Genomic DNA, 12,964 nt, shown 5'->3' on the forward strand with positions numbered 1-12,964 from the left:
CTTTGCTTCCGCCCTGCAATAGTATGAAAACGGGTGGGGGCCATCTTTACCTCACACGTCTCCATACCAAGCCAGGGAGCTGACCCAATCGCCTCCGCCACTAGCGACGGCTTCCGGTAAGCGGTGGAGGGCCGTGGAAACCGGCGGGGAGGGCCCCTTTCCTGCCACCAATAAAAGAAAAGCTGCAGCTGTACCCCAGTGATAGCAAATGAGAATTCCCCCCTTATCACAAAGGAATTACAAGAAGGTGCCCCAGAAGTAGCAGAGATACAAGATAAGTAGAGGGAGTTAGAACCTCAAGGAAAAAACTGACCAATGGGATAAATTGCATAAATTAGTAAATATGACACATAGGTACTGTGTCCAGACAATAAATGAAATATACTGTACAAAGCCTAGGCAAAGCCATTCAGGTGGATTAGTGCATGTATCATGCAACATTATTATACCATATAATAATAAAAAAAAAAAAATCAAGAAGAGTTTATTATTGTTCATTATTTATTTTTTTATTAAAATTTAACAAATATAGTGATTTACATATATTTACATTACAGCAATAAATCATTCACGATTACAGTGTTTTATTCCAGGCTTTACGTATTCTGTTCCATGGACCTCCTAGGACTGCGGCACTTATAAAGAAGAAAGCTAGGATCATACCTTTGGCTAGCGTTAGATGGTAGGGCTCCCCTAAAATCAGACATAACCATCAGTTAGTTTTTTCATTTCTTTTATTCTTGTCTCAAGAGACTGGTCTTACTAGTCTCAGAATTATACATTCATTTGGCCTGTCCTGGAAAAGCATCTTCACAACCTTTGTCGGACACGTGTAGCTATGCTGTGGTCATAGGTATATAAAATTACATTGTGCAACAAAAATAAAAAATGAATGCAGCTCCAAAAAATAAATACAAACACATGCAGATTGTTATTAAATGTCATTTAAATTACCAAAGCTGTTTGTTAGCCATCACTAGTGGATTCTAATGCAGAGAATATTTACTCTTGTGATGATTAAAAGGCAGTAACAAAATTGTAATTGTGGAACAGAAAAACTTCATCCAGTCTTTTCAGTTTACTGCTTGCTCTATCTAGAGCAGGGGTCTCAAACTCAAATTACCTGAGGGCCACAAGACAAGTTTTCATATCCCATGGGGGGCCGCATGCAAACTTCAAAAACAACAGTACTGGTGTCAGCGAACAAATTATTAACCCCCAGCACTGGTGTCAGCGAGCGCATTATTACCACCAGCACTGGTGTAAGCCAGGGTTTGACAAATTTGCTTGGAATCTAGGAGCCAGAAAACGCACCCCGTCCCGACGAGCTTGCGCGCAGAAGCGAACACATACGTGAGCAGCGCCCGCATATGTAAACGGTGTTCAAACCACACATGTGAGGTATCGCCGCGATTGGTAGAGTGAGAGCAATAATTCTAGCTCCTCTGTAACTTAAAGCATGCAACCTGTAGATTTTTTAAAACGTCGCCTATGAAGATTTTAAAGGGTAAAAAAGTTTGTCGGCATTCCACAAGCGGACACAATTTTGAAGCGTGACATGTTGGGTATGAATTTACTCGGCGTAACATTATCTTTCATAATATTAAAAAAAATGGGGATAACTTTACTGTTGTCTTATTTTTTAATTAAAAAAAGTGTATTTTTTTCCCAAAAAAGTGCGCTTGTAAGACCGCTGCGCAAATACGGCGTAACAGAAAGTATTGTAACGATCGCTATTTTATTCTCTAGGGTGTTGGGATAAAAAATATATATATAATGTTTGGGGGTTCTAATTAGAGGGAAGAATATGGCAGTGAAAATAGTGTAAAATGACATTAGAATTGTTGTTTAACTTGTAATGCTTAACTTGTAATACCAACGGCCACCACCAGATGGCGCCAGCTCACATCTGGTGGTAATAACTTGTAATACCAACGGCTCACCACCAGATGGCTCCAGCTCAAAAAAAAAAAAAAAAAAAATTTTTTTTTTTTTTTTTTGCTCCCCTCACTTCCACCCTGCCTGCGGGCCATTTATAACTGGTCCGCGGGCCGCAAATGGCCCGCGGGCCGGTACTTTGAGACCACTTTGAGATTTCCAGTGACCAGATGGTCACCTCTATGACTGTCGGAGGCCGAGGTGCGAATTTATGACATCGCGTCCAGGCCGCGAATGTAAACAAAGCCGGGATCACGGCTGCCAGAATCGATGAACGATCTTATGCTTTCCAGCCTGGAGGAGAGGTGTGAGGTCTTATTGACCTCACATCTCTCTATAAAGAGGACCTGTCACAATAGATTCCTATTACAAGGGATGTTTACATTCCTTGTAATAGGAATAAAAGTAAAACAAATGTAAAAAAGATAGTGTAAAAATAAAAAAAAATTCAGTACAATTATTTTTTTTAAATGCCCCTCTCCCTGGTAGCTTGCACTCAGAAGCGAACACACACGCAAGTCCCGCCCACTAGCACTAGACATTCTCTGTAACTCTAAACTGGTAACCTTTAAAAAAAAAAAATGAAAGCGTTGCCTATGGAGATTTAAGTACCGAAGTTTGGCACCATTCCATTTGTTCGAATTTTAAAAGTGTGAGACGTTGGGTATCTATTTACTCAGCGTAACATCATCTTTCACATTATACAAAAAATTGGGCTATCTTTACAGTTTTGTTATTTTTTAATTCATGAAACTGTTTTTTTTCCCCAAAAAAAGGCGTTTGGAAAACGATTGCGCAAATACCGTGCAAGATATTAAGTTGCAACGACCGCCATTTTATTCCCTAGGGTGTCTGCTAAAAAAAACATATATAAATGTTTGGGGGTTCCGAGTAATTTTCTAGCAAAAAAAAATAATGATTTTTACATGTAAGAGAGCAGGTTAAAATTCTTGTATAAGAAAAATATAAATCAAACCTAATCAGCCAGTAAATTATGTGGCAGCAAATAAAAAAAAACATGAAGCATGTAGATATGGTTAAAAGGTTGTCATTGTTCAAACATTATACAGTTATAAAATATAAAAATGTATATATAGGGTGAATTTATAGAATTATTTTTGGTGCATGATGTGGTGGTTGTGCAACTCTTCTGGAATTTCAATGCACCACAATGGCTTGAGTTTACAAAGAATTGTGCAAAAACACCCAGAAAATGGAAACTCCATGGGCAAAAATGCCTGATTATTGAGAGTGATGATAGGAAAATGGCCAAGCTTGTTCACACTGAAAGCTAATCCATAACTGCTCAAACAATACTCTGTACAAGTGCATGATGACATCGCTGAACACAGAGCGCATGTCAAATTTTGAAAAGTTTGGGCTTTAGCGGCAGAATTGTACAGAGGGCTTAGTTTTTCTCTGCTAAAACGTGAAAATTAGGCTACAATGGACCCCATTTAGACAACTAAAAGGTAACTAAACCTGAAAACAAAAAAATATTATATTGCAGCTTACCAGTCTTCAAATGAAGTTGCTGCAGTAGTTTTTCCAGAACTTTTTCAGCAAGTTCAGAAAACACCAGTGGATCTTGCTATAAATGCAAGGCCATTTCTTGTGATATGAGCTGGAAGTGTTATCTTTCATTTGTAAACCACACTCTCCATGTAATGAAGATGAGCAAAGGCAAATGTTTAAAATCTAGCCTGGGTGGCAACCAGAGCTACCTCCATAGATACAATGGAGAAGTTAGTTTAGCTACTCGGGGACAAGATGTGTGGTATAAGCAGAATTACCAGGTGAAAACAAAGGAAGAAAAATAGTGTGGGCACCCAGCCGTGACAGCTTTCGGCTTCATGGCCGGGCACTCACTGCGCATGCGCTCCAAGAATGGACAGGCGATCTCCTGGGACCTGTCACGTGCCCCTGGAGATCGCCTAAAGAGAGGGGCCGCCTAAGGCGAGAAACGAAGACGCCGAGGCGGTCCCTGGGTGGAAGGAGGAAGTGGGACAGGAAGTCCCACTCCTACCGAAGCCCCCACTCCCCCCCCCCCCAAAAAAAAAAAAATTACATGTAAGGGGGTGAGGAGTGCTTAAAGCGGAAGTTCCACTTTTGGGTGGAACTCCGCTTTAAAGATTAGGACAACGCTGTCTTTTCAGGTTTATATAGATTTCTGCAATATTGTACATGCAGGTGGTAAATTTAGCCATAGCCATAGCCATAGCCATAGATTATTAGAATTTATATGCTGTCCTGTCTTGTACTAATGGTTCAGGCTAATGGTGGTTGGGAAGGGTAGACACCTCTATTCCCAAACTCCTGTCACAAAGAACCTGAGATGTGTTGCTCTTTACTAGATAGTGGCATCTTTATTAGGTACTGCTAAGTATACAGAATAAGGGTGTGCAAAAAAAAAAAAAGAAGATTATAGTAACATGGCAAAAATAAGGCATACAAATGTTAATTCTGATCTTCATATAAAACAGCATTCTTTCAGCATTGCCTGGAAAATGTTATAATTAAAATTTCCAGTAATGCTTTACTTTATATTTGTACTTTTTATTCATTTATTTTTGACGAAATAGCTTTTTACTTCTAATAAAAAACACAACCGTTTTTCGGGTTCTAAAAAATGACGTTTTAAGGGTCTAGAAAAAACTAAGTTTTTTCAACCCGATCATTAAAAACGGCCTGGCCTACACACGATCGTGAAAAAGAAAAATGCTCTAGCAAAGCGTGGTGACGTACAACACGTACGATGGCACTATAAAGGGGAAGTTCCATTCGGATGGCGCCACCCTTGGGGCTGCTTTTGCTGATTTTGTGTGAGTAAAAGACGATTCGCGATTTTCTGTCTGTTACAGCGCGATTAATGTGCTTACATTACGAACGCTAGTTTTACCAGAACGAGCGCTCCCGTCTCATAACTTGCTTCTGAGCATGCGCGGTTTTTTCACGTCGTTAAAGCCCACACACGACCATTTTTTACGACCTTAAAAGCGACAACGTTAAAAATGTCGTGAAAAAATAGAGCATGTTCGACATTTTTAATAGCCATTTTTTAGAACGTGAAAAGTGCTCTGGAGCCCACACACGATCGTTTTTAATGACATTAAAAAAAAAAAAAAAAAAAAAAACTTGATTTTTTAGAACCCGAAAAACGGTCGTGTGTACGCGGCATAAGATTTTGTAGGTTTACAAGAAAAAAAAAAAAAAGGAAAAAACAAAAAGCAACAAGAGAAAAGGGAAAATAAAATACGAGAAAGACAGTAGCCATATATTTACGGCCACGAGCACCATTCAAAGTTAAAAGAATGTTATACAGGAAATATATTTATATGTTTTTTTTTTCTGTTTTTATTTAAAGGTAAAACTATAAAAAGTGGATCTGGATAACTGTGCAGGCTCAGGTAGAGAAAATAGTTTATTCTATACCTGTGTAGTATTTGGTAAATGGATAGGCAAGTTGCTGCCAGCACACGTCATTCTTCTCACAGTTATATTCTGTGTAATTTGTTTGGAATCTGAAAGTATCAGAGAAGTTATTAACACCGACTTGACAACAAGATAAGAATAGGACTGGAATGTAAAATTACATTATTGAATAAGGGACAGGGAAAATAATACATTCTGTGTTAAACTATATTATAATCCTGCATTTGACTCCTATTGTGCAGTATGTCTGACAGGTATATCACCAGGCAAAAATAATATTTTTAAGGGAAAAAGGGAATGGGAAGACGCAAGTAAAGTCACTAGTTTGCTAGGTATCCTAAATAGAGGATACTTATGTAAGGTCATCCGATGAATAGCGGTGCTGTTACTGTAACCTTATTGAGCATAGAATAAATAAATGAAATGGATGAGTTGGGGGATGGGAATTAGTTTAAGGAAAAACTATAGAATTTAGATAAGAGGGTTACTATTAGTAGCAGTAATTGACCATGAGACTTGATTAGAAATATATCAAAATATTAGATTTATTTAGCACTATTCGTGCAATTAAAAAGTTATCAGATATAAAATCTAATTGGTATTTAAAGTTCCTGTACACATGTAACAAGACAGACAAGACTAACAAAGACTACAATTAACGGCGCCCGTCTGCGCACGCTGAAAGTTCACACATCAGTAACATGCATCATAGGCAGGGCTTTTTTTCAGGGGGAACTTGGGGGAACTCAGTTCCACCACCTTTGGCTCAGACCCTTTGGTGCCTGCTCATCACAATCACTTGTAAACACAGAAGTCTGGTTTCTGTGTTCACAAGTGACAGCTCTGCACTCTGTATGTAACCCCCCTGAACTCTGCACTCTGTATGTAACGCAATCCTGGTATTTAATGCCCCTTTAAGACCCTTCTACTGTTTGTGAAATCTGAACGGGGTCGTGGTTGAGTTCCTGCACCTATTTTCTGAGAAAAAAAGCTCTGATCATAGGAGTGCGACAATTTTTAAATAGCCCGGTCATGAATCATGGGGACTATATGTTAGGTGATCATATGTGGGAAGCCAAAAAGGTCTCACCACGTTAATGACACTATAATGTCGAATTGATGCATTACCTGGTGGGTGAACCTGTGGTTAGGGAGATAGGGAGAGGGGGGAAGTGTGTGGTGTACCTTGTGTTTGTCAATACCCAGAATTGTTTGAAAATATAGTACAATGTTATTTACAAATTTGATGAAAGTCCATAAATAGTTTTAAGCCAAAAAATGATGGATTTGATACTGGATAGCTGTTGAAAGTTCTGGCTGTATTAGTATCATGTAAATAAAAAATGACAATGATACTTTGTTGGTATACTTGGTATAAATTAAATAACCAGTATCAATATTGGTTGATCAAGCAAGAAGATCTTATAAGTATTGCTAGGAGTATCCGTTGGATTTTCGTTTGTAAATTGATTTCTGGTAATACAATAGTATTGTTAGTATCGTTTAAATGACAGGCAACAAATCAGGCATCATAGGGAACTGCTGTCCATAGCGTATATTGAGGTATCAGTACAATTATACTGCTTGCTGTTATATTTCCATTCGTTACCTTAACATAGATGCAATTTGGTCTTTGATCATCCGATCTTATATAGGTAAAATTACCGACCTGTGTTTGTTGTTCATCTAGTTTGTAACGACATCCATGGCTATATTGTAGCAAGTTTACCAGCAGGATTCAATTGGTCCGGATGGTCATTGCTGACCTTGATGCACTGATTGCGGTGATTCCCCGAGATGTTTTTTTCTCTCAGTGTGTTATTGAGGAGGCTGCACAGTAGGCACTGGATGACATGTGTGCTTTGAAGCAAACTTGCAGATAGTTTGTCTGTCGCAGGACGTCTCCTCGGTTCATCGGCTTGTAAGCTGTTCTTTCAAAAAAGCCGTTCCCTCGTTCTCCCGTCAGCCGGCTGAACACCGGTATAGGCGTAGCGGGCGTCGAGCTGTGACGTCGACGCGTTTCGCCGTGCTTAGTGGCGTAGCTTCTTCCTGGACGTGCTGCACAATTAGTCAATGGGTGTTTTATGTTGATGTCTTGATTGGTGTCAAGCTACAATGGCGATCATTCTCAAGTTTGTGTCAATGATTAGCGCAATGCGATACACCAATGTGAAGGAACTTTGGATTTTAGATGGGACAGTCTATAGTGTAGATTTGCACTACTGAATCGAAGTTATGAATGTCTGGTATGTAGCCGTCAGTGCTGACTATGTTATCAGACATTATCATTTTTAAACGGTAGTTTTTTTCTTCTTCAAAAAAATATATAAAAGTATATATATGATAAAAAAAAATCTTTAAAGATATTACCCTATTTCTCCGCAAGGTCTTTTATCGATCCTTGTTCTCGAAAGATAGCATTGTAGTCGATAAATCTGAATCAATACAACCAGATGACCAACGTGCACTCGACATGCTAAACTCATTATTGGATGAGAACCAGTCATCTGATGATGAACCATCCCAAAACGATCAGACGGCCAAATCTGACTATAAGATCACTACGAATGCCAACACTATCTAAAAATCGATGGCTACAGATGTTTCTGGACATGGTGCAAAGTGACCTTGAAAAAATTGATTGGAGTAAAAAATCTAGCGATAATCTAACTGCTAATGAAAGACAGGCCTTACATGAGTTAGAGTCTAATAAAAACATAGTCATAAAAAATAGTGACAAAGGTGGCAACGTGGTAATTCTTACCCAAGAACAATACGAACGCGAAGCAAAGCGACTATTGAGCGATACCTCAACCTATACGAAACTAGACCATAACCCATTGCCTCTAGTCGTCTCTAATTTAAATTATAAACTCCTACTAGCTAGGGACGAAGGACTGCTTACCAATAAGGAATACAATTACCTAAGTGTACAAAATTACAATATACCAACATTTTATATCATACCAAAGATCCACAAGGATCTTAGAGAGCCACCAGGTAGACCTATTGTCTCCGCTTGTCAGGGACCTCTTGAGTGCACAGGAAAATATCTTGATGGACTACTTAAAGAGATGGTTAACAACTTACCATCATTTGTCCAGGATACACAGCATGTACTGGCAAAGCTCCAGGACCTCAGTGTTGAACCAATACCGCCAAGTACACTTCTTGTTAGTGTCGATGTGGAATCATTGTATACCTCGATACCACATGAAATAGGAATTACGGCGGTACAGACTTTTTTGGATGAAACCTATCCATCGGCAGGCCCTCAAAATGAGTTCATCACCGAGATGCTGGAGTTTGCTCTGAACAATAACAACTTCCAATTCATGAGCACATATTAATCGCCAAATAAGAGGCACGTCCATGGGCGCAGCATGGGCACCCGCTTACGCTTGCCTGCACTTGGGGCTCTGGGAGGCAGAGGACGTTTACACGACGTCGATGTACCGCCGCCATGTACTTACCTGGTGGCGGTACATCGACGATGTGCTCATGCTGTGGCGAGGCACTACTGAACAGCTTCGGCTGTTCATGTGTGAACTGAATGATAATCAACGCAATATACGCTTGACATACACCTCGCACACACATGAATTGTCGTTCCTCGATTTGAAAATCAGATTAGAGGAGGGACAAATTAATACCAGCACCTACCGCAAGGACACAGCCGCGAACACGCTGCTCCATGCCACAAGCCACCATCCCGCCTCGCTCAAAAATGGCATTCCAATAGGACAATTTCTGCGCATCAAGCGCAATTGCTCCAAACCAAGCGATTACTATCGCGAAAGTCAGGACCTTTACAATAGATTCCGAGAACGTGGGTACTCACACAGACAAATAAAAAATGCCCGCAAAAAAGCAGCAAATAGGGAGCGTAATGAATTACTTACAATTAAAAGTGATCCAACAGACAAATTACCCCAAAACTCCATTCAACCTATACGGATTATTACTCCTTTTGGAATACAGTGGGAGGAAGTAAGAACTGTCCTCGAAAAACATTGGGGCATTCTAACCAATGCCCCACTACTGGCAAAAATAGTGAGTGACAAACCAAAGCTCGTGGCACGCAGAGCCCAAAACATTGGCGATAGGCTAATTAGATCAGAATACATACGGGTCCCTGATCCCACATGGCTTACAAATTACCCTCGTTCCCATGGTATGTTCCCCTGCACCAAGTGCCACATTTGCCCATATGTCGATCGAACGTCCAGATTCGAGGACTCTATGGGAGAGAAATCTTTTGAGATTAAGGGCCTAATTAATTGCCTTACGGAACGTGTGATCTATATGATCACATGCCCTTGTAATAAAATTTACATTGGGAAAACGAAACGTCCTCTGAAGATACGAATTGGCGAGCATTTGAGGGAAATAAATGAGAAAGAAAAAATTCCAGAAAAGCCCCTATCAAAACACTTCGCCCAATTCCATAACCGCGATTCGCGAGGACTAACAGTAAAAGGCATTTACCAGCTAAAATTATCGAGCCGACGTGGTGACTTTGACAAAATATTGTTACAAAAAGAAAAACTCTGGATTTATCGTTTAAAATCGCTCATGCCGGCCGGCTTAAACACAGAATTAAATTTACAGGTCTTCTTAAATCCATAGTTCATCAACTATAAGCCTGCTTAAAACTAAAAACGTAACATCTAATTACTTCCTTGCGAAATCTGAATAATGTCCAAATTTACCGGTCATCCAATGATCCAGTTGACACTATTTCTTAAGTATCATAACAATAGTTCCTTCTAGTTCCTTTTCTAAAAGATAGTACAAACAACTGCACTATCTCACTCTATGTCTATTTGTTTCTTGGTGTTTATTTCCTATTGTATCTCCTAACACTAACACTCATTAACAAGATAATCATCTTTACCAACACAATAGTTTCTATTTTGCGCCTTACAATTAACAACTTTATCGTCTATTTTTACTTTTGTTTTTGCTTCATCTCCAGTAAGAACTATAATAAAGAGTCAAGATACTATATTCCTTAACTTTTGCTTCAGTACGATATTTAAGGCACAATTTATCATTTATTTTTTATTATCATATATATACTTTTATATATTTTTTGGAAGAAGAAAAAAACTACCGTTTAAAAATGATAATGTCTGATAACATAGTCAGCACTGACGGCTACATACCAGACATTCATAACTTCGATTCAGTAGTGCAAATCTACACTATAGACTGTCCCATCTAAAATCCAAAGTTCCTTCACATTGGTGTATCGCATTGCGATAATCATTGACACAAACTTGAGAATGATCGCCATTGTAGCTTGACACCAATCAAGACATCAACATAAAACACCCATTGACTAATTGTGCAGCACGTCCAGGAAGAAGCTACGCCACTAAGCACGGCGAAACGCGTCGACGTCACAGCTCGACGCCCGCTACGCCTATACCGGCGTTCAGCCGGCTGACGGGAGAACGAGGGAACGGCTTTTTTGAAAGAACAGCTTACAAGCCGATGAACCGAGGAGACGTCCTGCGACAGACAAACTATCTGCAAGTTTGCTTCAAAGCACACATGTCATCCAGTGCCTACTGTGCAGCCTCCTCAATAACACACTGAGAGAAAAAAACATCTCGGGGAATCACCGCAATCAGTGCATCAAGGTCAGCAATGACCATCCGGACCAATTGAATCCTGCTGGTAAACTTGCTACAATATAGCCATGGATGTCGTTACAAACTAGATGAACAACAAACACAGGTCGGTAATTTTACCTATATAAGATCGGATGATCAAAGACCAAATTGCATCTATGTTAAGGTAACGAATGGAAATATAACAGCAAGCAGTATAATTGTACTGATACCTCAATATACGCTATGGACAGCAGTTCCCTATGATGCCTGATTTGTTGCCTGTCATTTAAACGATACTAACAATACTATTGTATTACCCAGGGGCGTACCTAGAACATTTGGCACCCGGGGCGGATCCAATATCTGGCACCCCCCCCCCCCCCGGTAAAATGTAAAAAACACCCCACTGTGCCCCCTGCATCCTTCAATATCTCTTTGTCACTACTGTGTACCCCCTCTCCACAACTGCACCACGGGACCCCTTTACATTTCACAGCACTCTGGACCCCTTTACATTACACTGCACTTCTGGACCCGTTTACATTACACAGCACCCTGCATCTCTGGACCCCTTACATTACACAGCACCCTGCATCACTGGACCCCTTTACATTACACAGCACCCTGCACCTCTGGACCCCTTTACATTACACATCACCTCTGGACCCCTTTACAACAGCACCTCTGGACCCCTTTACATTACACATCACCTCTGGACCCCTTTACATTACACAGCACTTCTGGACCCCCTTACATTACACACCACCCTGCACCTCTGGACCCCCTTACATTACACAGCACCCTGCACCTCTGGACCCCTTTACATTACACAGCACCCTGCACCTCTGGACCCCTTTACATTACACAGCACCCTGTATCTCTGGACCCCTTTACATTACACAGCACCCTGCATCTCTGGACCCCTTACATTACACAGCACCCTGCACCTCTGGACCCCTTTACATTACACAGCACCCTGCACCTCTGGACCCCTTTACATTACACAGCACCCTGTATCTCTGGACCCCTTTACATTACACAGCACCCTGCATCTCTGGACCCCTTACATTACACAGCACCCTGCACCTCTTTACATTAAACAGCACCCTGCACCTCTGGACCCCTTTACATTACACAGCACCCTGCACCTCTGGACCCCTTTACATTACACAGCACCCTGCATCTCTGGACCCCTTTAAATTACACAGCACCCTGAATCTCTGGACCCCTTACATTACACAGCACCCTGCAACTCTGGACCCCTTTACATTACACTGCACTTCTGGACCCCTTTACATTACACAGCACCCTGCATCTCTGGACCCCTTTAAATTACACAGCACCCTGCACCTCTGGACCCCTTTACATTACACAGCATCCTGCACCTCTGGAGCCCTTACATTACACAGCACCCTGCATCTCTGGACCCCTTACATTACACACCACCCTGCACCTCTGGACCCCTTTACATTACACTGCACCTCTGGACCCCTTTACATTGCACAGCATCCTGCACCTCTGGACCCCTTACAGAATACAGAACCCCCTCAGAATACAGAATCCCCCCTCATATACAGAACCACCCCCTACAATACAGAACCCCCCCCACAATACAGAACCCCCCCTATACAGATACCACCCGCCTACAATACAGAACACCCCCCCCCCCCAGAATACAGAACCCCCCCCCCCAGAATACAGAACCCCCCCCTATACAGATACCACCCCCCTACAATACAGAACTCCCCCCACACAATACAGAACCCCCCCACAATACAGAACCCCCCCTATAAAGATACCACCCGCCTACAATACAGAACACCCCCCCCCCCCCAGAATACAGAACCCCCCCTATACAGATACCACCCCCTACAATACAGAACTCCCCCCACACAATACAGAACCCCCCAGAATACAGAACCCCCCTCATATACAGAACCCCCCTCCCCATACAGATACCACCCCCTACAATA

The 12,964-nt window shown here is 41.2% G+C and overlaps 1 protein-coding gene across 2 annotated transcripts in view; it reads right to left on the reverse strand.

The window, feature by feature from the left end:
• Window positions 1–489: 489 nt before the first annotated feature.
• Window positions 490–12,964, reverse strand: part of TCTN2 (tectonic family member 2) — a 69,135-nt gene continuing 56,660 nt past the window's right edge. The window contains exons 17-18 of one of the 2 annotated variants that reach the window (XM_040347336.1): window positions 5,371–5,459; window positions 490–693 (exon numbers count right to left, since the gene is read on the reverse strand). In XM_040347336.1, coding sequence (XP_040203270.1) covers window positions 575–693; window positions 5,371–5,459 — 208 coding nt within the window. In that variant the 3' untranslated portion in view covers window positions 490–574. The remainder of the gene's footprint in view (window positions 694–5,370; window positions 5,460–12,964) is intronic. The other variant, XM_040347337.1, reaches the window with a different exon arrangement.

This window comes from Rana temporaria, chromosome 1 (genome assembly GCF_905171775.1).
Source record: "Rana temporaria chromosome 1, aRanTem1.1, whole genome shotgun sequence".
NCBI lineage: Eukaryota > Metazoa > Chordata > Amphibia > Anura > Ranidae > Rana > Rana temporaria.